The sequence below is a fragment of the Chelmon rostratus genome, chromosome 11 (assembly GCF_017976325.1).
Source record: "Chelmon rostratus isolate fCheRos1 chromosome 11, fCheRos1.pri, whole genome shotgun sequence".
In the NCBI taxonomy this organism is placed as follows: domain Eukaryota; kingdom Metazoa; phylum Chordata; class Actinopteri; order Chaetodontiformes; family Chaetodontidae; genus Chelmon; species Chelmon rostratus.
Window position 1 is genome coordinate 15863718 of NC_055668.1, and position 24440 is coordinate 15888157.

At 42.9% G+C, this 24440-nt stretch overlaps 1 protein-coding gene across 2 annotated transcripts in view; it reads right to left on the minus strand.

Moving 5' to 3' along the window:
- The window catches only part of LOC121613601 (cGMP-dependent protein kinase 1), a 76631-nt gene that overhangs the window by 44972 nt on the left and 7219 nt on the right, over positions 1–24440 (minus strand). For both annotated transcript variants that reach the window (XM_041947083.1, XM_041947082.1), the window contains exons 2-3: positions 21434–21600; positions 5286–5399 (exon numbers count right to left, since the gene is read on the minus strand). In XM_041947083.1, coding sequence (XP_041803017.1) covers positions 5286–5399; positions 21434–21600 — 281 coding nt within the window. The remainder of the gene's footprint in view (positions 1–5285; positions 5400–21433; positions 21601–24440) is intronic.

Sequence of the window (24440 nt, forward strand, 5' to 3'; positions counted from 1 at the left end):
GTCTGCGCTGCACGAAATTCTCTGTGTATGTGTGTGAAAGAGAGCGACAGAAAGCGAGAAACAGGTGTGTGAAACGTGTGTGTGTGTTTGTGCATGTCTGTGTGCCTGCTGCTGGCAATCCAGTACCTCCCAAAATAAATGATTACGTTGTTATGATTCAAAAAGTAATGCAGTCATACGTTAAGCATCCATGTGCATTAGATATGATCCCAGCTGAGAGCACAGCTGAGTTTCGGCAATGACGTCTGAGACTGCTATCATTAAGATGGAGCACACAGATAATCAGTCTCTCTGATTATGTTAGTAGTGACTGGCAGTGACCTCACGCTCTCAGACAGGACTGCTCCAAAACAACGCCAGGATTCCCGACGCTCGTTGGACCCACTACGCCATGTTTTTGTGTGTGTGCCATAATGTCTAGAGCCAAAATTTTGTTTTAAGCTTTTTATTTGATTTGCTAATAATAAAAAAGGTCTATCTTTGACCGTGAAAGACCTATAAAACAGTAGTTTGATAAATAAAAATCGAGGGCTCAAAAAAGAGTGTGAGATGTGGTTGAAAGTTATTGAAAATAACTAATCAGTCGACCTTAAATTCATAGTTTTTGTCAGAGGGCTGCAACCAGCATTTGCTTGTGGTCATCATAAACTCTAAACATACCTACGCCTTACAAAATAAGCAAATAAAATGACGCCCTATACCATGCTGCTTAATTATTCACACGTTTCAGTGTCATTTTCAATCAAGTTTTCTGTCAGAAAACAGAAAAAGATTTAAATGCCACGAACAAACGGGAGAAATTCTGATCAAATATAATGTACTATTGATTATGGACCCTATTTTCCCATGTTTTTCCAGGTAACCAACAATTTAGTCAGTATTTAGAGAGTGCAGTCCCTCCAGACGTTTGTGCGCCGCCAGTGTAAGTGTAGCAGACTCAGATTGTTATTCTAAGGGTCTGACAGTATTATGGAAAGGATCCCTACAGAGACGGACCTTTTTGTTAAAGAGTCAGATAATATTTGTTGAACCGAAAACAGACAATAAATAACTGACACCAAAGACACCAGACTCCATTCACAGAAACAGTCATTTCATTATCAAAACAACTCACCAAAACTTTCATTACCTTACATTGTTCCAACTCAACACCAACTTTGGTTTGGTCAAAAGAAACTCTCAATTCACAAAATCAGGAGAGCGAGAGAGCGAGAGCGAGAGCGAGAGCGAGAGGAGAAGCAGCATGTAGAGTGAGAATATTTTCACATCTACTCAGGAATCATTCTCACATTAGGACCTGAAAGATTTAAATATGTCGGACTGCAACCGATTTTCAGTTTGAAACACTAAAATTAATTACTGGACTACAGAAACTCAGATTTTATGACTCCTGTCTGTCATGCAGTGCATTCATTGCTGCTTTTTTCCACAATCACACATTAATTTTCACAATCGAATTAAAAATGTGATTATGTATTCAGCACTACTGCTTATTAGTTTCGATGAAACGACCACATTTATCATGCAGAGCTAAAACGATCAGTTAATTAATAGTTGAATTAATCGACAAGACATTAACTGGCAACCATTTTCATGATCTGTAATCTGTTTTGTACCTTTGGGTAATGGAGAAAATAATTGACAGATAATCAATGATGAAAATAGCTAGTTGCAGCTCTACGATCAAGGAACCCTTTACCATGATTCTGAAGTTTGCAACTGCGTGCTTGGATTCCAGCCTCAGTGGCCATTCTCAAGAAACAGGCAGTCATATTGCTTGATCTCTTTCCAGATGTCTCGCACATGCCGAATTGCATCCTGTTACGCTTCCAATTCTTCATGAAACAGTGACATTTAAACGCTATGAAATAAAAATTTTTAGCAGAAGGCCACTGTCCCTCTCTTCTGTCTGCAGACAAAAAAAAAATACCAATTTTGTCTCACTTCCCTTGAGGTGGCTCCCTCATTTTCTTGTCAGTGCTGTCCTGTATTTATCACCTCTTTCTCTTGTCTCTCACGCCCACTCTTTTCTTCTACTTCTCTTCGGCCAGCGTCTTCCCGATTGTTGTCATGTGAAAATGATGTGATATGGATTTGATGGCTTCTCTGTGCTGCATCTCGGGCAACATTTTTCTCTCAGCGTGTATCTAAAATCCCACCTCGTTTGGGAAGACTGGCAGAGCCAAACCTCTATCCTTTCAGGGCCATTGTGAAAGATTTAAGTAGATATATTGGTAGAGTATGGCAGAAATTGAGCATAAGCATAACCATGTTTTCATTAGTCAAAATAAGAAAAGTTTTCTTAACCTAAGAGCGAGCTCTATATATCTACAGAGGGAGCAGGTCCCCTTCCACCATGTTGCACCGCCATGTTTCTACAGTATCCCAGCATGGACAAACCAAACACAGGCTCTAGGGAGCACCTCTCACGTTTTCCACAACCTTCAAGTGTCTGTATCCTGGAACTAAACATAACATATTGATTGGCGGAGCTTGTTCAGGCACCGCACAGCCTGGAACTAAGTGTTGTTAAAAATGGTTAAGTCAGGGCAAGCCTATTGCACAGGAGCCGTTTCTCTTAGGAGAGGGCAAGCAAGAGCTCACCCATGAAATCACCTGAAGGCTGAAAAGAAGGGAGGTTGATAGGAAGCGAATATCCTCATCAGTCCCTTCAGGAATTTGCAATCACAGAAAGGCAAGAAATAACACAAATTCCACCAATCCTCGTATTATTTAGGAGAGCTTGCATTTTTGCCTCATCCCTGCAACGCATCTGCTTAAAAATGACGAATGTTTGCAGGTTTTGCCAATCAAATCAGTTTCCTGCCTTAAAATGGTCCGCTTCATATTTTTTTGGATGTGTATTGTCAATTTGTTTCCAGAGCTTTTTGTTTGTGTATTGTTATTGTAATGGAACAGATTACAGCATTGATTTAGCATATTTTAGACATTTTATGTTAAATCAGATTCTACTGATTCCATTACTGCTGTGGGCTTTTTTTTAACTTCTTTCCAGGCAGCTTCCTTTTCATACAAGTGTGGTGTTTAGTGAGGATTATGTCTGCTTTTATTGCTGTCAGAGCCACATTATCCCTTTGTTGGAAGACAGTTTTAAGCACAGATTGATTCGCAAAGCCACAAAGACACAATGCTCACTTGATGAATTACAGAAATCAAGCCAGTTTCAAGTCTGCGTTTTTCAGAATGTTCTGCAACGAATAGAAACCAAGAGAAGAGAATAGGAAAGACACAATGAAAAATCTAAAACTCTGTAGTAATGTTTGACGCTAATTGAAAGGAAATGCAATTAAAATAAATGGGATAAATTGTGCTATATCACTGCTACGCTGCTTTAAGACTAAAGGAACCTGGACTACAACATTTCAAGCTCATTTTACTCTCACTGGAACTAATTAAATTTCAAGTCTAATTTTAAACATTTGTGCCTGCTTAATTGCAAAGTAACACATAATGATGCACGCTGAACTGCAACAACGAAACATTGGAAATGTCATCATTATGTCAACTTGCTAGTCCCTGATTGGTGAGACTGTGTTCCAAGCACTGTCTTCAAATCACTGCACATGACGGCCCTTAATTGTTTCTGTGCGTTCTCTTAGTAGGTGTCAAACTCATTATTGCAGTTAGCAATAATGCCATTACATCATGAGTTACCTATGCAGTTAAAGGATGTGGTTGAAACCTATGGAAGCTATGGCAGGGAGGGGGCGTAGCTGCTCCACACGAGCATGTTCATCATTTCAATTCTGTCAAAATGTAATTACTCATGCATATGAGTTAGGAGACCATGCAATGTAAATTGAAATTACACTGAGGACGTATCCTCCTACAGGGTTCCACACACACATCAATTTAATTGAAGGTTGGAAGCTGAACCTCCGTGCTCACTCCTCGGGTAGTTGCATGACTTCCACTGAAGGCTGTCACCTCTCCTCTCCTATGCGGCAGCTGAATTCCTCTGCACATTCTTGTGTGGAGACACAGATTAAACCGAAGACATCCACTCTTAGAGACAGCACCAGTGACCCTGTTAGGCTGTAAACACACTTCTGCCAATGTAGACAATTACATCATTTGTTCCATGCAGGGTTTTATTAAGCAGCAAAGCGCCGGAGCACATGAAAAATATCGTGACGGGAATTGCGGGCCGATGGGCCGGCGGCTGGCAGAAGAATATACAAAAGAGGAAGACAGACACTCTGTCGCCTGTGGGAAGGGGAATATTTCATCCCATGAGAGTTGGCTCATCTCCCCGTGGGCACCTGTTGCCATGGCAACGGGAGCCGGGAGTTCCGTCAGGTTGGTGTGGTCAGCGGTACGGGATCAAGGGACATGAAAGGGGCCAGCGAGGGGCGTGCAACCTTACTGCCATCACTCATCAAACCTGTTTCCTCCACACTTCAGCTCAGGCCTCCTCGCCCTTGACTGCGAGCCCGAGGGACCCCCACCCTTCATGCATTCATTCATACCTGGACCACAAGTTGATTTTCTTCCTGAGCAGGGGAAAATCAACCCTGCGTGTGGAGGTATTTACCAGGTAAATAGTGATTATACTGAATAATGATTGAGTAAGTTCTTCAGTGTCGACTGGAGCACTCACTCAGACACTGACCTACTTTCATTCATTTTAATTTCAACTGCATTCATGAGCAAAAAAACACTTTCACCCAGCAGACCTTAGCTCATCTCACCTTTTGTCTATTAATTATTCTATCCGAAGACACATTTCCAGCGATTTCCCATTTCCTGCGTCCCATAAACACACATTTTTCATCCTGACACACTCTCTTATAACACACTCTGTCTCAAATGTGCGTAGTACACCATCTGTCCTGTCCTTTCTCAGTCTCCCCTCCTTACTCTATTAGGCTGGCTAGTCAAATCGCCAGTCTGACAGACCACCTCCTCACTCACTGTGCATCCTCCATAGGCGGAGCTCTGACACCTGACACAGCAGCTGCAGTAAACCTTGACATTCAGCTCGCTGGGGGTCTCGCAAGACACTTAAGTGGAGTGTTGTGAAAACACAGAGCAGTGATGGGGAGTGTGTCATTGTGACCGCTGTGTTCCCAATTCATACAGTGATGGTGTGATTCCCTCTCTATGTTGACATAGGACTGATATCTTACAGGCAGAAAGGCCCCTAATCCCTCACAGCAAGGGAACAGATTTCAGTGTTTGTGTGTGTGTGTGAACATGCGGACGTTCAACGCAGACTCGTGTGAGCACTTTGGATGTTTTTCCAGGTGTCTGTGGAGACTCACTCTTGACAGTGGCAGTCCTGGTGCAGTTGTAGAGAATAGCCAGCTCTCCAAACACCTTCCCTGGCCCCATGGTGCAGAGCTTCAGGCTCTCCTTCGTCACCTCCACCTTCCCGTCTGAAACATGCACACAAGTACAGGTACACCATCAGGCATAATGCTATTCAAATTGCACATTTATTTTCCTGCTTGGGCGCTCAAGTGTGCGAGTCCTCTGCAGCATTTGATATATGCAGCAAACAAAGTTTTAGCGATGAAATGGAGTGGATGATAGGTGTCTGAGGGCTTTTGCTTCATTTTTGAAGGCACCCAACCAAAGTGACTCTTGACTCACTGGGCTGAAAAAAAAAAAAAGAAGATTATTTTACAATGTGGAGTTTCCAAGGGCTACTGGCCTCCTACCAAGGCCTGTGTGTGGCCCTGTTAAATGCAGCAGTACCAACGTGAGAAAAATGTACTTAAAGCTTAACACTCCATAACTCACACAGTATGGTGTGCCTTTAAGGTGAGGGCTGGGAAACCAAAATACTGTATGTGAAATTCATTATCAGGACTGAGGAATCCACCAAGAATGCTGTAAAGTATTATTACTGCAGTATTTATGCTGGTAAAGTCACCATTCAGATCTGTTTCCAAAGTACTGAAAAAGCTTTACCTGCCATTTCATATGAAGAGCAATCAGAAAGGAACAACCAGCTGCTTTTGCATCAATAACTGCAGGTTTTTGCCTACAAAACCACATGCTACAAAAGCACATGCGAGAAAGCACGCATGCAAAGCTGGAATTGTGCTGCTGCGGAGATGCACAGAAGCACTTAAGCAAACCTAAGGAGCCGCCACTTGCTATATCTCAACAACGCGTAGTGCAGTCCGGCTCATCAAGCAAGCTGATTGGCTCATCTAACATCCTGTTGGCACGTTTTCTTTCAAAGTCTGGTTCACCATCGCGCCATCGTTGATGACTCAATGTTTCTTTCATGGATGTACTGTGGTGGCTTGTTTACGCTGTCACTGGAGTGAGATTGATTTCCACTTCCTGATATCTTTTACGTTTTTCTTTACACTGTGGTTTGCTAAACGTGACAGCGCTTCCTAGCATCTTAAAGCAGGTAAGTGTGCTTTTTACACACTGTAAGGGCTCATTGCCTGTGTGAATGTGTGCTAAGACGAGCCTCGTCAAGCGTGTGCGCTTTCCTGAAAACTCAGCATTCCAGCGAGACCATGACACTGATTCACCGAGAGCAAAAACCCAAAGAAAACATTTTAAGCCGGCACTCGGCTGCTGATGAAATTTGGAAAGATGATAAGAGCAGGCGAGCCATCCACAGAGGAAACAGCTCGACATGTTATCTTGTTAGAGAGGGCCGTGAACGCTTGTGACGAAATGCCTCCAAAAAAAAAGTCACCATGTTTCAGGACCAGCTCTTTTCTCTATGTTGTAGTTTTTTACCATGGTGAACAGCACAACATCTATTAACACCCAGCATGAAACTCTACACACAGAGGAAACCATCAGCTCTTTAAGTGTGTCACCATCTCACTGTGTCGTCGACCTCCCTGCTGCTTTCACTGCCCCTGTTTAATGGCCTTTTTTGTATCAGAGCTTCCTGTCAGAGACTCCCATTTATTCCACTCAAATGAAGAAACTGCTGGAGGTTAAAAAAAAAAAAACCTTGCCATTAAAAAGGTGTTTTCACATTTTTAACAATGCGGTGCTTGCGCCTCTGTCATTATTATCAGCTTAAGTGTTCATAAGAGCTTTCTTACATTGATTGGAAAACAATATCATAAATATTTCTCTCAAATCTTGCATTCAAATGTTTCTGGCAAATAATCACTGCTGCCTTTCAGAAACACTTGAAGTCTGAACCTGATAGACATTAACAAGTCTTTTGAAGATTAGATTTTCAGCGTACATAGAAATAAAGCGCTTCTGTAGTTTCTCATATTCCTCCTTCTATTTTCTACTAATTCCAAATAAGCTGATGTTTGCCGCTTTCAAAAGAATAAAATAAATGACTTTCTCCCAGAGAGACGGAACCCCTGATGCTTGAAGAGTAACTGTAAAATGTTTCGTGGACTGAGCAGAGCTGAAATTATTTTTGTAGTGCCAGTCTAGCCTTTCAAAATCTATAAACACTATAATTAGTGAGCTCAGTTCGCAGCACGATTTAAGTCTGGTGAACGGCCACTGAGACTCGATTGAGCACGATAAATATCCACCAGACTACTCAGTGAGCTGTGAGGAGTGTTGAGATGATCTTTCAAAACTCCTGAGCCCTTTTTATGAACTATTAAACCTGCCTGTCATAGGTGGGAGAGAATGGATGATGAATGGTTTAGAAGAAATTGCGAATGATTTAGCAATTGCTTGTTTTTCCAGTTCAGAAACTGTAAGCGAGGACCAAAGACAACACCGTGTCTTTGTTGCCTTTACCTAATCAGGTGTAGAAAAGGTTTGTGTTGATCTTAAAGTGAAGGGGGACTGTCTATCATCAATTGTGGACCCCATTTGAAGTGCCTATTGAGCCTTGAGATACCACATTCCTGTTGCTCCATCATCAACAGGGTCACAATGCGGACTTGTAGTTTCAGGAGGAAGAAATATGCATATTAGTACATGTATAGTTAGAAACAGGTACAATATGTGCTCGTATAACAAGAGATAATTGATGCCCTATTCAAAAGGACACACGACACAGAGCTTAATTAAGTCCAGTGCAATGTCTGTGCCTTAATAACTGCAGTGCCTTGTGGATGGGTTCATGTGGGGGCAAAGACAGCCACACATCAGGCAGCAAAACCTTTTTTGCTTGACGATGGACGAAGCTAATAATTTCCTGTGGACGGCCGTGTAATTAATTTCCGACAAAGGTGAGTAGTCTGAGCACGGTGCTTGTTTTGGACAGCTCACTGCAGGCTGTGAGGAAATTGCGAGGAAATTAAGTAATCCAGTTCTGCAATTATTTGAATTCCACAAACGAAAAAAAAAAGGAACTTGTTATTGAGAAGTTTGCACAAATCAACTCACACACGCCGACACGCGGTGCAGCTCATTTCCTGCTTTTGTCTCGTAATAAGGGCTGCTTTATCACACTCCTTCATCACAAATTCACCTGAAATTCACCTTTCATATGCAAGTGCCATTCAAACCTAACTACACAACAGGCAGACCCGCGCTGTCTCGTTGTGCCGTCGATCTGATATCAAAGCAGAGTATGTTTACATCTCACCGAGCCAACAGCTGAACACTGTTCTCGTCTAAAGGCAAATTAAAAATGCGATCAGAGGAAGAACTGAAAAACTCGGAATGAATGACTAATGTTAACTGTGTTTTCACCGTCAGCGTATCGCAGCATGTCTTCGTCACCTGAGGTGGTGCAGCTGTGTTAATGGCTGATCATTTGAATGCATGCGGTAATGTGCTCCAGGGCACCAGGACAGACCTGGGAGCAGACTTCCCTCTGGCTGGGGATCAGATAGGATTCCAGCTGCATTCAAAATAAAAAAAAAGAAAAAAAAAACACTGCCGTCTTTTGGGTTGTCTTCATCTCACACTGGTGCAGAATACTTCACAGATGAAAAGCAACAGGAATGTTCTCCCGTTAAGCCTCTAACAGGAGTGACAAATCTGACCAAAATATCAGATTTTCTATTAAAACCTACAATTAAAGCATTAGATTGGAGATAAAGGCTTTCTTGTAATGAGTCCACTCAAATGTGCCTCTGCGAGCAGCATGTGACACCAGGCTCTCTGTTAACCCTAAAATAAATTTGAAGATAAGGACATCTGTTAGCTTCCACGTGGAGTCTTTCACGCTGAGGCCATTAAACTGTGTCTATAAATAAAGCTGAGTTCCAGGGTCAGGATGCTGTTTAATTCGTACTCCTCTTCTTTCATTTTCTTATGTTTTTCAAGCAGCAGAAAATGGACATCAAGAAACAGGATGTGGGGGAGTTCAGATCCCCTCGAGGATAACAAACAACCACCATCCTATCCTCACAGGCCTCGCGCTTCCGCCACTGCTCAGGGGTCAGATTACCCAGTACTACCCCAATCCATTAGAGCAATGGAGGAACACTGATACTAGATCAGGCAGAACATTGTTTCATCCTCCCGCCAAAAAAAACTGAAGGTTTTTAGAGGTACGGCTATGAGTCTGACAGTTCTGGCTACAGGTCAGCATCGATATGTCCGTGATAAAAACATCCACGCTCTGTCTGACAGTTTGAACGCTTTTGTGGAGGAAAAGTCATGAGAGAAACAGGACTGAGTGTGGGATCTATTCAACAGGGACTGAAATGGGCTCAGACAAGAAAAAAAAATCACCATGCGCTCTTTATTTTTTTAAAAAGAAGAAGAAGATGGGGTTTGAAAGATTTCGCGAATTGCAGCTCATTCAAAAGTTTGACTGAGATAGGCCTGAAATGATAGCGTTTGATAGCTCTGAGCAGTAATTTCTGCTTTCACCTTGTTTTTCAAAGAGCACAATGTGACCTCTGCAGGGGGAAAAAAAAACAACACTTTCAGCAGAGCAAACATTTATAGCTGCGCTGTTCTGAAAAATGAGACACATGAATCAACACGGCGAGCAGACATCAGAAAATGAAGAATAAAATAAAAAGATCAAGATAAATGGGGCGCTCCACTTCACGCTCAGTGAAAAGGTATTATAAGGGCTAGACGTTCGGGTTTGAGGGTAATTGACGGCAGGCCTTATTAAATTAATCAAAACTGTTGTGTTGCTCTGAAGCAACATTCAGGCACAAGTCATGCCTTATTTCTCTCTGCAGTTAAGAACGGAATAAATCCTGGACTGTGAGAGAATCTGGGTGTGGGCTGAAGCCAGCAGCAAGGACAAACCCTAAGAGTGGAAGCGCTGTTAGGTTATTAATCAGGGAGGAACTCAGCATACAAACAGAAGAATCCCTGTTTGTATCTCTGCGGGCTGAAATAACACAAGCTGAGCAGGGACGGAGAGAAAGCGGAGTCTGACTGAAACATGTGTTGTCGTTGACTTGTGAAATGCAAATGTTGAGGTATTTTCAGGCAGCGAGTGGCTATTTTCTGCGCCTGCCTCCAGGCGATGATGCTGTGCTGTGCTGTGAACGGGCAGCGGCGGGGTGCAGCTCTGCTGTCATGCCAACAGCTACATCCGGTCCTCCAGCGCGTGGTACCGCCAGTACCACGCGCTGCAGGCGGCTGCTGTCCACCTACTTTCATCACATCATCACGGAGCTAAACAGAGCCTGCTGTATTTCAATCATTAGCAGTATGGCACAATTAATGCAGCAATTTCAGCTGACTAATATCATAGTTTATTGGGCCTGACTGGATAATCAAACTTTGCAGAGGTTTCTGTTACTGAGCCTACCCCTGCTGATATAAATGGGGTGGACAAAGTAATAGAAACACCTGTCTGTATGACTCAATACAATTCAACAGCACCACAAACTGCAGCCTCCAAAATGAGAAACCTTCATGAAGGCTTGATTAATTGCAGACTATTGTATTAGACTGCATTAGTCTCAGCTTGGTGTACCTAATAAACTGAGTGTTTTAAAGCAACATTAGCTGCAACATGTGATTATCCAATAAACTATGACTTTAGTCAGTTGAAATTGCTGCATTCATTTTGTTGTACTGTCATATATAACTATTATCTGTATGTTTATGTTTTCCACAGCGTCCCAACAGTTGGCTGTTTGCCCTGCATCGTCCATTCTTGTTTCACAGAGCAGCACGTCTGCATCATCTTCAAAAAATATGCTTGTTGACTGTTCAGCTCCCTGTCAACAAACCCGCGGAGTCGCCTCCGTAGCCTTCTGCGGTTCAGGAATCTCGCCGACTGAAGGTGGAGGAGGCAGAGTTCGCTCCTGTTTCAGAGCCTTTTCAAGAAACACTGGTGCCGCCGCTGCTTTTAAATCGACAAGTGCAGGCAGTTTTGTACGTACGCGCTGCTCTGCGGGTGGGATCTGAGTGCGAACCAGCTGACGTCGAGCAGCCTCCTTGTATGTATGCCGTCTTTTCGAGAGCAGCAAAAACAAGGGAAAGATAAAAGCAGCGACAGGGCAAGAGGAGTGGGGCGAGAAATGTAAGAAGGCAGCGGCGAGGAGAGGAGAGGAGAAAAGAAGCAGAGAGGCAGCGGGGGAGAAAGACGAGGAAGGACACCTGATGCTATAGGTGAGCACTGCCGAGTATCACATAATTTGAGACGAGAGCACTTCAGATCTTTTCCAGTTGAGCGGCGGCGTGCTCACACGGAGCGCCCTGCTATCGGCACAGTGAAAAATTACACCGGAGTTTTGTTCAAGTGCTGTGTGAGACTAAACAGTGTGTTGTGTGTGTGTCAACTGGATGCGGAGGACAGCTGGTTTCACCCTTTTTACATCATTTCGCCTTGGAGACAAGAACTCAGCAAGTGCCATATGTCCGTTTTTTATAGCCTTTCAGCCTCACGCTGAAGATTACTTTCATTCATCGGGAGCAATCGGACACACAAGGTGAGACCCGGCAGTTATAATCCCTTGTCTAAGATCCCGCTCCGATCTGTGATTTCAATAAAACATAATAATGCCTGGTTTCATCCCTGCTGCTGTCCTAGTCATCAAACTCAGATTATGGCTCCTGTCTTGACAAGGTGATTGATAGCCTGAGCAGGGGGCAGTGATAATGCTCGTTCTGTATTCACACACCAAATCACAGCATTGTAATTAGCCGTCGGCGACCACGCCACGCACACATACTGCGGCTTTTCTTTTATGCAGGCCAGACTCAATTAGACAGCTTCAAAATCAGAGTACAGATTAATATGGCCTCTTAAGTGCCACAGCAATGGGTTCATTTCCACAGCCTGCTCTCATTTCGGTAGCCTGCTGTATCGCCGCAGGCAGGAAGATTCAGAGTGTTGGGGACACAAATGCTTACACAAACATGAACACACAGTATTTACATGCAGAAAAGTAAGCAAATACACAGAAGGACTACAGTCACGCTTGTGGCGCCGTGAGGCTCCACTTAGGCACCTCTTTGAGCTAAATACTAATAAGCTGATGGTTTTTAGGTTTGATGAGATATTCGAGTCTGAACCAAATCGGTGAATTAACAGACCAACATTGTCAGTCATTGCGGGCTAAAATCATATTTTCTTGCAGTTGTTTAAAGATTACAAGCTGCTTGATGGGCTTGTTTAACCTCCTTGGCTCATGTAATCATTTCAAAATCCCTTAGAAAATGTCAGAAATGCTTTGTTATCAAGCTTAGAACAAGGCTGTTCTTGGAAAAATTGAGATAATCAAGATATAACAGCGATATTCTGCTGTTGTTCACATATGGGGGGTCCAACATTAGCACACACCACTCGCCAACACGCTTAAGTTGATGTTTTGCATTGGCTCTGCAATGCATGACGGCCAACAATCGTATCGCAGTTCTTTGACGCTAATTGAACTGGAGGAGATTTTCAAGGGAAAAGCAAGCAAGCAAGCATTTGGCAGCACATTGTAGTGTAGATGGGTTTTATGGCTGGTCGAAAAATGTTTTGGCAGATAAACCAAAAAGTTAATTTCGGACCACGTATCTGCGTATGTGTACACCACCACTATACACACACACACACACACACACATACACATCCAAAGTCAGCTTATAACAGTGATTTTTGCTCTTTCTCCAACAAAAATTGCGAGTGTTCCCATGCCGGGGTTGGGAGTATTTGGCGAAGGCAATCAAAGTTCAAAAAGAGATCAAAGAGATGAATTTTAACTCTATGAAAAGTCTGCAGCGAGAGAAGAGAAACGTGAAAGAAACTCTTATCTCGAACCTTGACTCCAGTGACACTGATTGATGAAAGTGGCCTTTCCAAGCCCGATGTATGCAGGCTTCGTCAAGTATGTAAGTTAATAATAAAAGCCAAGAATACTGATTCAGCCTTTGAGACTGGACACCACCATACTGTCCTCAGATAACACTGCTGTTTAGAGCCAGTGCCTGCAGCTATTTCACGCGTATGTATATACAGTGCACGTGTGTGTGTGTGCGTGTGCATGAGCTAGTCTGAGGGTGAAGGGAGGGATTTGTCCGTCACTGTAGCAGAGCAGATTACTCGCGCCCTATCTTGTATCCTCAAGTCTGAACCTCAGCAAACACAGAGCTTATCCAGTCACAGCAGACTCTCAGCATTTCTCCAAGTCTGCGGCCACCACCTCCCGACACACACACACACACACACACACACACACACACACACACACTCACACACACAGCAGCAGCAAGCACACAATACAGTACGGTTTATACCTACCGAAGTCAAAGCAAAGAAAGGACTTTCAAACATTTGCATAATATTGGGCTCATATGATGCTCGTGAGCTCTTTTTGTTGCTTCCTCCTCCTCCCCTCCTCTTCTGTGTCACCCACACACACATACACACACACACTGCTTTCATCGTCTTTCCAGATGAAGAACTCTCAGAAGCGGGGTTACCCACAAAGGGGATAAAGGCTCAGGGATCATTCACAAATTACTCATTAATTCTTGCTCTGAGGTGTATTCATCAGCCTCTGTGGAGTAAAAATGGGGATCAATTCTTATTCTAGAGTTCAGGGGAAAAAAAAAAAACAAAGGCCATCTCACACTAATCAGAGCAGAGGAAAAGTCGGTGAAAGGGGATGAACGGGGAAGAAAGGAAGAGGATAAAAAGAGAAACAAGCATAATGAAGTGGACAGATGGGTGAAGAGTGACAATGGAATGAGACAGTAGAAGAAAAGAAGTGATGAGCAAGTGGAGAAAAGATGGTGACAACAGGACAGATTGGGGCCAAAGTCGGTAAAATGTGAGGAGGGGCAGTAGAGGGAGACGTGCATGCCTCTGGTCTCGTATTTGACCATTTGGAATTGATAACTTGTACCTGTGTGTGTGTGTGTGTGAGTAAGAGGGCGAAAGAGAAAGTGACAAAGGGAACAACTTGGAGGCAGAGAGGGCAAAAGAGAAAAGACACTTGTCAAAGAGAGAGCGTGTTTTCACTTAGTGTTCGGAGCAGATGGTGCACCACTCAACGCAGGTGAGATTACTAGTCTGCAACACACACACACACACGCACACACACACACACACACACACACACAAACCATTTGCACATAAATGACACATTAGCTGGAGTGATACTGGTCTCGATAAAAGTGTGTCAGATCATTTGGCTATTATATGTCGGCAAATGCAGGCAGATGTTTACCCATCTTCTTGAAAAATTTAATTTGCTGTAGTGTATAGAAACGGCTACTTCCTGCTTTTCATTGCATTGCTGTTCATTAATTTAAAAAATCCACCCATGGCTGATTCACTGTTACGATCCCACTTTAAATTAGAAATCAAATCGCAATTTGCTAGCAAGTGAAAATATTTCTCTGCAGACTCTTTCGCAATAATCAATTTTTCAAGCCTGGTCAGTCGAGTGAATGAAAGGAATTACATACACACACACACGCACACACGCACACACATACTGTAGGTGTATGTCAATTCATATATATATATATATATATCAGAGCATCAGGCAAAAATATCATTACACACATGTTTCATTTAATCACATGTAACTTTTTCTGCGTAGTTTCTCTGCATTTGCTTCAGAGTTCTTCTAGAGGAGGAGGATTTTGGGGTGACCACGTTTAATGTGGACAAATACAGGGTTAACACCTGATACTGACTGTTACTTCTGGCGTGTGTATGTGTGTGAGATAACAAGGAGAGTGTTTAAATGTCATTCCAATTACAGACCCCTCACCTTTTCCCCAGATGACACCTTAATAAACCTCCAGCAGGAGCCTCATTAGGGTTATCATAAGAGCTGATAGCCTGAAGAGGGCCGGCTACAGGTGACTCAATCCCGTGGTAATAACGGTATTGCATTGCCATGTTACATAAGAGAGTCCACACATGCACACACACACACACACGCATACTGAGCCACTCATCGTACATACCATTTTAGTCCCAAATAGCTAAAATTGAGTTCCCTGAGATGCCTTTTCAGCAGCAGGGGAGAGTCTGAGCCTCAGCAGCTGGTTAGGGTTCATTATTAACTTAAGATTGGCGGCTGTGCAGTGCTGTCGAGATACAACAGGCAGCAACTGTAGTATCAAATGTTGGCTACATGCTGTATGCTCCGGGGCCAATCAAACAAAAAACTGTGAGCTTCAACATTTTACTTGCTGAGCAGCATTAGTTAAGTTGCCAGGCAACAATGCAGTGCAGTGGGTTTGTGCGCTCACGTTTCTGTAGCCCAGCGCATTCTCTATTTTCACATCATCTTATTAATATGCGAATATATCATAATAATTACAAAGATCAGCCGATCATTTATTAAACAGCAGCGGCTGCAGTCGCTGCGCTGCAAGTAGCAGTAACAGAAGCAGTAATAACACTACGTTTAATTTGCTTTATGCCTGTATTGTGTCCTTTCATACCTCTGACACAGTCACACTCAGGTTCCCCTGTTGATTACATCTCTACGCTGTGCGTAGACGAGAGAGCAGCCGGTCTCCCTTTACCCTGCCTCATTGGCCAGTGAGCACACAGGGGCTCCAGCCGATAGCACACAGAGAGACAATGATTCCTTTACACCTTAGCTGCTGTCACAATCACAGACAGGGACATTCATTTATTTGGTCTCTCACAGATTCTTTAGGAAATTGATGCTTGCACAGCTGGGACACTGGTTGGTCTTTTGGCCAGGTGATTATTCTGGCTGGTGGCTAGTTAGTTACGATGATTGTTAGGTTGAAGAGCAAATCCATTCATACTAAAGGTCCCTAATGAGAATAAAAACAAACAGGATAGTGAACATTGAGGAGCTCTAGAGATCAGCTTTCATGTCGGGTTTTAATAAGTCAGCCTGTAAGGTAGAGTACAAGGTGACAGAGAGGTGATAAGGTGCTGGTAGAAGCTAAAGGGGATTATCACAGGATAAAATACGCCATGAAATGATATGTAAACATACACCTGTGCCTCTGATTTCCCAATGTTATATTTGATTAGAGGTGCATGCAAACAGATCAGTGTTTGACGCCACACATATCATGCTTACTAAATATCTTGAGTGTCATATCATAAGGAGTCAAAAACCATCAGATGCTCCCCTTTCGCAGAGAAGTACCGAGCCACAGTGGGTAAACATTGTTATTCATTGTTATTCAGGGGTCTGTCTCAGTAAAAGCAGCAGGAAAAGGAAAATAACTGCAGGAGCGGTTCAGCATGAGCCTCAAAACAGCGCATTGTTCCTTTCTGTCATTCACACATTAAAGGATGCCATTTAAGCCTCACTTCGAGTATTCTTGGCGAGATCTGTCAGAATATTATCTTTGCCTCGCCTAACGCAAGGTCAGATAAAATAATTGGGACTCTATCCAATTTGTGTTGAGAAAATGTCAAATCCTGGATGTATTCTCAAATCCCCTGAACACCTTCACCTGAATAAAGTGCATCAATGGTTGCATTGAACAGGGTAGCCTGTCAAAGAAGCTGTCAATGTACTGTGAGCACTTGGGGTTTAGACTCACATTTGCAACTCTTTCTCCTCACTTCTCCATCTGCCCTCCCTGTACACTTAGTAAAACTGATAAAATATACAGTAAGGGCAGGAAGCTGGTTCTCCCTAAAAGATAAGAAATAGAAAAAAATACATAATTCAGAATCAATATCACGTATGCCTGCATCCTCCTGGCAAGGCTGAATTTCTTCTTTGAATGCACCTGCTTCTCACACAAAGATTCAGACTCTTAAGTGAATATTCAAGTATAAATGCAAAGTTTTAGTTCTGAGAGATCTAGTCCGGAGAGCCCCCTAATCCCTGATAAAGTTGTCAAACAAAAGAAACCCGTTCAGGTTACGCTCACAACACCAAACCATTAACAGTAACCATCTCAAGGTCTAAACAGAGCTAGAGCTGAAACAATTAGTCAAATAATCAATCAATCTGCCATAATTTTGACAATCAGTTAATCTTCGTCTTCTGTTTGAAGAGACGTCCAGTTCATATATGTCAGCTTACACAAGTGTGATCGACATCGCTCACGATTTCCTTACAGTTAGTAGATCAGATGATCAATTGATTAGCTGAAGAAAGAGCTGGCAGTTAATCGATAATGAAAAGAAACGTTACTTGCAGCCCTGAACGCAAACATACATTTTAATGTTCCGCCTTGAGCCGACCTGCAGGTTTGACAAGCTCAAACATGAGCTCATCGTGGTTAACAACACAAAACCGTTCTCTGTGAGTAATGTTTAAAATGGCCCTTCCGACAGGTGCAATGATCACCTTGTTTACCGCAAATTAGACTGAGCCGATCATGTGCTCTTAATAGGTTTGAATGTTGGCCGAGGCCAAGTATTCAATGAGCTCACAGCATCCAAATGAACCATCAAATCTCTATTCTCAAAGCTGAGGATTAGGCTCCCTCTGAACATTGTCAACATGTTCCTGGAGGACAGGTAGGACCAGAGCTGCATATTTGTATTAGCATCCACACCTTCATTAGATTAAGTTGAATGATGACTATGACGGAAATCATGAGGCTTTTACCGTCAAGAAAGTTCTTGATAGTAATTGGATGTGATTATACTAGTTATCATCATTAGCCACCTGTACGGGTCTTCGCGGATGACATGGCCAATCAAAAAATCCTCTCTCATCTCCATGGAAACGTGAGCCTTTGTCTCCGTCGCAATCAGTGTTTTAAAGAGGGGCCAGTGTCAGTTACAGCCCGGCGGATGCGACCGAAATACAACAAACATTCATTACGGCAGCTACTGCCAAGCGGGCGGCCTCATCATAGCAGCGAGCCGGTGCCAGGATCCACTGTTTCGTCTGATCTTTAATTATCAGCTGCAATCTGCAACAAAAGCTATCTACTCTGAAGCTGTTGAAAGAGAGACGCTGTGATTCTCTCTGGTATCAGTCTAGACTCTCACTGATGGAAAATAAGCTCTGCATGTGCTCTCATATTAAAGAAAAAAAATGTTATATTTGAAGTGAGATCAATGACGTGATGCACAGCTATCATAGTTTTTGTATGAGTGTGGTTTGATCTTGCTTCATGTGGCTACGTGATGCTTGATAAACGGTGTCAGCCCCGTGGCAAGATGTTAATGAATAGCCTGGCAAGTCTCAGTAAGAGATGACAGCACTGCCTGAGCAGTGAACACTTCATTTGCTAGGAAAATGATGTACGGTGTGTGTTTGACGTGGCATGGCACGGCCAGACGTCCTGTCAGCGTGGATTAAAACGTCACAGGCTGTGCCGGGCTTTCACAGTCCTTGGTACAAAGTCGTCGCCCCTTGGGCTAATGCTTTTAACATTTGTTTTTTATGCAAAAGAAGTCAAGGCCAGGGACAGTTAGGGCGAAAGCTGCAGGCGAGGGACAGGCTGGGACACGAGAGAGAGACAGAAAAAAAAGGGAGACGATCAGAAAGTGGATCAGAGCTGATGATGTTCGCTGACGATAAATATGTTAAACCTGCCCCGAGGATTTGAAAATGGGAAACAATTAACCACATATTTGATATTGGTGGCATATGCCCACTGTTGAATGGAAGCCACAGTTCCGGTTACGCTACCGCTCTTTCCTCCATCACTGTCGGAGAGGAAATCACAGAGCCCCTCAACAATTATTTCTCTTACAGATTGATATCATTTGTTCCTCTCTTTTCTGTTGAGCTCAAGAGGAACCTATTCATCATGCCAGTGTGACACTTGCTCATTTGTGACCTAGCATGACGAGTCACCTCTGGCGCAATCGACTTCTCGCCGCCTTCGTCACAGGATTCGTCTGGAAGTTTGTGCCCGCCCCCCCCCACACACACGACTTTAGAACAGAAAGAAACACCTGATTCTATTACAGCACCCAACACTTCCTCAAATTTAAAACATTCATCTCGGGTCACTCGTACAGGCCACAGCTGTGTTTTGCATTTCATTTGCATTGTGCCAGTTACATGTCAGACTCTTTACATATCTGACTTCTCTCTGCAGTCTACAGATAAGGACAACGAGTGAGATCCTTCTTGCAAACAGGGACGTGAATAGTAATGGAAAAAGTCCACTTTTGCTAAAGTAAAAGTAAAAATAGAGCAATATAAAAACACCCAAAGTAATTCTGCATCCAAAACCTACTCAAGTAAATGTACAGAGGTATTTTCAGGAAGCTGTACTTACAGTTGTACAGTCCCTGTGATTATTGTATTGTTATAGTTCAGTAAGTAGTTCAGTAATAGTTTTCTTGGGAGTTTTTTTTTTTTCTTTTTTTACTGTTTTGCATTTGCAGTTTGCATTCATGTGCGGCGTCTTAGTTTTGTATACTAGCATGCTAACATTTTCTAATTAGCATGAAACACAAAAGTTCAGCCTAATGTCATTAGTTAAGCAGGTATTTGGTCATGAACATCTGCAGGATTCTTCTTCTGTGGCACCATGAATGTACACAAGCCTGGACAAAAGCAGTGGATTGAAAGGCTCCGCCACGCCACGAGCATGAAAAAAAACGTTAAAGTCAGTGTAGCACTTTTATTAATTTATACATATATTCATCCTTTTCTTCATATTCTACTTTATATAACATCTGTTTCTCTAAAACAACAGAATTCATTTCAATCGTGGTTGACAAAATGCAGTGAAAAACCACTGCTTGTGTCCTGATCAATATGACTGAGTCCCCTCCCCAATACAATAACCTTTAAAGTCACGGTTCTCAGGTTTTTGAATCCAGACCCAATGACTCACTAAAGACCAGATGAAGGCAGAAAGCAGCCGTAACACTTCTACTGGCATCCACAGAGAGACACTGCCCGACTCTGGAGTCCTTTCAGATGTGACAAAGTCTATCTGCCTCTGCTCGAAGAGAACTAGTATTTCTATATTTTATATAGAAAATACAGGTTTGTGGTAGAAATCAACAGTTTCTCTTAGTCTAGTGGAATTGCAATCTCATTGTTTTAGTCCCACAGATCTGGTCTTAACAATGTTTGGCCGAATGTGGCATCCAGGAAATGTCTGGTTGACCCAATAATCAAAACAGGTGGCCGGAGCGCCTCGGTAGTCAAATGCCTTCAGCAGTTAATGAACTGTTGTCAGTTCGATTCCAGCCGGCGACCTTTGTTGCATGTCATACCTCTCTGTCTCTCTCCCCATATCCTGTCTGCCTCTACATCCACCACCATCAAATAAAGGCATAAATGCCCCAAAATAAAAAAAACAATTAAAAAATAGGTGGCTGACATGAAAGGATAGGAGCAACAATCAATATCAGCACTCCTCCTGGTGAAATACTGTCTACATACCAAACAACAAGATTCAGTCTTATTGCTTCTCAGTTTGTTCTCATTCTTCTGCCACGTTGTTTAAAATGTTTCCACCTTGAAACTTCTTGAAGCCGTATTAGAGTTACACTGCCCATGAACTTGTATATCAGAGTCAAGTGCAGGTTATGAAGGGTGGATAGGGAAAGGGAGCAACAATGGTAATTTGTACGTTCAATATTTTAATCTCTGGGATGTCAAAGCTCACCTCTATATAATGATCAATTATACTGTGCAGGCATCGACCGACACCGCTTCCCCTGAGGTCAGATCTGTTGTCGGGGACGGTGGTTCTCTGAGCAGTTTATAGTAGTACTGCTTGTCACAAATCATGTAGTAAGAATGCCCTTTCACAAATCCCATCAGTGCCAGTGTGGACTGTTGTTCCTGTCACCAGAGCTCACACTCAAAAAAAAAAAAAAGAAAATACAAACCACATGCTGAAACAATACTTCTGAAAAAGGCAGAAATATAGAGGACTCAGCGGGCACGCATATAAAATAATATCTGTGGGACGCGAGTGAATCATACAGCATCGCTGTTGAAGTTTTGAGTTTCAGTTCATCACCCTTCAGCAGCCCATCAATATTGCCCTTTCATTGCTTTTCCATCATTGTCACGATGGTGCTCTTGAAGCTGTCCAGAAAACACCCCTACAGATCCTGTTAAATCATATTTATTAGAGAATATGTGTAATTATGTACTTCTTTTTAGGGTTATTCTACTGTTTCTACTTTAGATTTACATTTGTGCTTCCACAGGATTGACATTTTACCTCCGTGCATGTGTGCTTTTACCTTCCATGACGTAGACCAGCGAGCCCACATCTCCTTCCTTAATGATACAGCTGTCCTTTCCATACTCCACCGGATACATGCAGTCCACGATCTCTTGGATCTGCGACAGCTCCAGGTTCTTCATGAAGTCATTGTCCAAGATGGCCTCCTTGATCAGGTCCTTAGACCTGGAGACAAGGTGAAACAAAATGATATCATACCTTCACTGTTGACATGGTGAGCTAGAACCCCTGGCCGTGTTATAGAGCTTCTGGTACAAGCAGTTAGGTGAAATAAAGACCTTAAAAGGGATAAAGATTGGGAATGAAGAACACATCATTGGGCTCTTTGTTGTGTTATTTTGTTATTTAGAGGACCCAGACACAACTTGAGATGTTTGACTTCTGCTCTAGAACTTAAACTGGAGTTCAAAAAAATGGTTTAACTCAGGGTTACTGTAATAAGAGGAACTGATATATCAAAGCCAACATTAGGAATGATGATGGAGAGGTGGGGTGTCCTTGCACTGGTTCTCAGTTCATGAACAGATGCTACAAAATGAAGGAACCCTCTTTTTTTTTGTCTCTACCTATCGAGATACCTGAGAAACAATTCAGAGTGTGGGATAAAGTTATTTCAAGGTTTATATGGAATGATCAAAGGCCAAGAGTCAAATCAGAAGCATAAACAGGATGCAGCGCTTCCAGCGTTTCCATGCAGCCCAATGAACTCACTCATTAATAAAAATAGGACTGGCTCGTTTAATCCAATGAATCACTTTATTCAAATTTAAGATCTTGTTCAAGGATTTTTCTTTCTGTGAGGTCACTGCATCATAAAGTATGACAACAGACATTCAAAGCTTCTTTTGAAATCCTAAATGGAAGCTTTGAATGTAAAGAAATAAAGAAAAAAAAGACATTCGGTACAGGACTGCTTCATATGTTTGCAATTAAGGGACTTTTATGAGAGATAAAGCACAATGTGAATTTATATAAAAATAGAAGAATTAGAATCCTAACTGGAGTTTACAATTCATAGAAACCTAGAAAAATATCTATGTTATATGAGCACCTCATGGAGAGAAGAGGAAATACAACATTACATGTGAAGCTGAACTCGGGCAAAGAACGAGGTGCGAACACGTCAGATGAATGGTTGCAGATTGGGTGTCCTCACATACTTGGAGAGCAGTTTCTTACCTGAAAAAGCGGACGATTCAATGAGCGCCGTGAGGGACTAATGATCAGCCGTGCTATCAATCTGTGCCCTGAACCCAAGGAGGAGCAGTAACAACAGCGGTGACCGCCATAGACAAGACAGACGCTGCTACTGAGGCTGCTCTTCACCTGACATCGCAGTTTGTTTGCACTTTGCTTTGCTTCGCTCTTAAAACTATGACAAAGCCAGTATGCTGGCATGGCTGCGCGTCAGTGTCGACTTCTAATAATGTTAGATTCAGGCGAATACGTTGCTCTCTGGTGATTGGTAGAGAAAATTGATCTTCCTCCCCCAGAGACGAAGTGTAAAGAGTTGACAACTCAGGAGATGATGTGGGCCAATAAATGCAGACCGCTGTGGGCGGCTGACAAATTCAAATGAAATACGTGGAACTGTTAAATCATAACATGAGCGCTCAAGACGAACAACGTGGAGACAAAAGCACGACGTTTCTGTTCTGGAATAGCGATAAAAACCAAAGAAAAACAAACTTGGCGGAGATCAAAATATACTCAACGATCCTGTGAAGGATGTTGACCAGTTCAACAAGCATTTTGCTTTACTTTTAAGGCAATTAAAGTCTCATTCAAACTGCACAGTGGCTTTGCAAAAAATCACATCTTCATTTCAGAGGTGTCAAGGTGCAGCCTTTTTATTCCCACCAAAGGCTCAAACAAGTCAATAAATTGCATAACCCATGCCTAATGGAAGCAGATTGTTTCCACTCAGGGGTGCGTTTCTGAAAGCCAAATCAGCCTTCAGACTGCAGTCATTAGGACATTCCACAGGTAAGTTTTTTTTTTTTTTTTTTTTTTTGAAATGACAATGCAAGGAAGGGAGAAAATGCAATTAACTGCAAAGCTAATGTGCTGTTGTCAAGGTGCACCTCGGATTACAGGTGAAAGAGCACTTCGTCAGGCAGGCTAAAAGGAAAAGCAAGGCCAAATGGACTTAGACAACAGCAGAAAGGGAACACGATGTCAAATTATCATTCAAATTAGGAGTACACGTTGATGCTACTGATGGGCTCCACTGATGTAAGAGAGACATTTGTTCATAAAAGGGGTCCACGCGTCAACGTCAGGTGATGATCCTCTCTGACAGAGGGAGGCGGGAGAGAAATCTGACCGGCTCCTCTACAGTGAGTCAAGATCACTCATCCGCTGGAGCGCGTCATCACCAGCATCTGAGGTGCTGCGCAGCTGGTTTTGACGCTGGCTGAATGAGGTTAATAATATGTATCAAGGCTAATCCAACAAGGAGTCCCCTCCTGCTGACAACTGAAGCTTTCACACCCTAATTCATGAAAAACGACAGAGCGCGCTCGCCATCCCCGGGTAGCAGGCACCGCTGAACTGCCTCTTGCCTTTTGTTGTGCTCAGTGCCCTTTTCAGGAGCTGATCACCTGAGGAGCTTACAGCTAAAAGAGCAAATAAACTGGGAGGCATTTCTGAAGCGCTGCTCCCGCCGCACACAGGCTCCTCTGCCCTGCTGTCAGCCTGCAGCAACGTCCTACACAAGACACACAGCTACACAACCCAGACTACACAAACCCGACTTCAATGTCTGCCATGATGCAACACCAGCAGGGCCCTGGGTTTGGGTTTTTTTTTTTTTTTGTTTTGTTTTTGGATTTCTGTACTGAGCACTAAACACATGTCTGTGTTGAACTTTTAAGGTCATACAAATGCTTCTCCATAAACTTTCTCCACACATTGTCAAATGTGTGGAGAAAGTTAGTGTTGAGGGACGAATTGATGAATTGCCACGGCTATGAGAGATCAGCTCACAGCCGGCATATAAATAA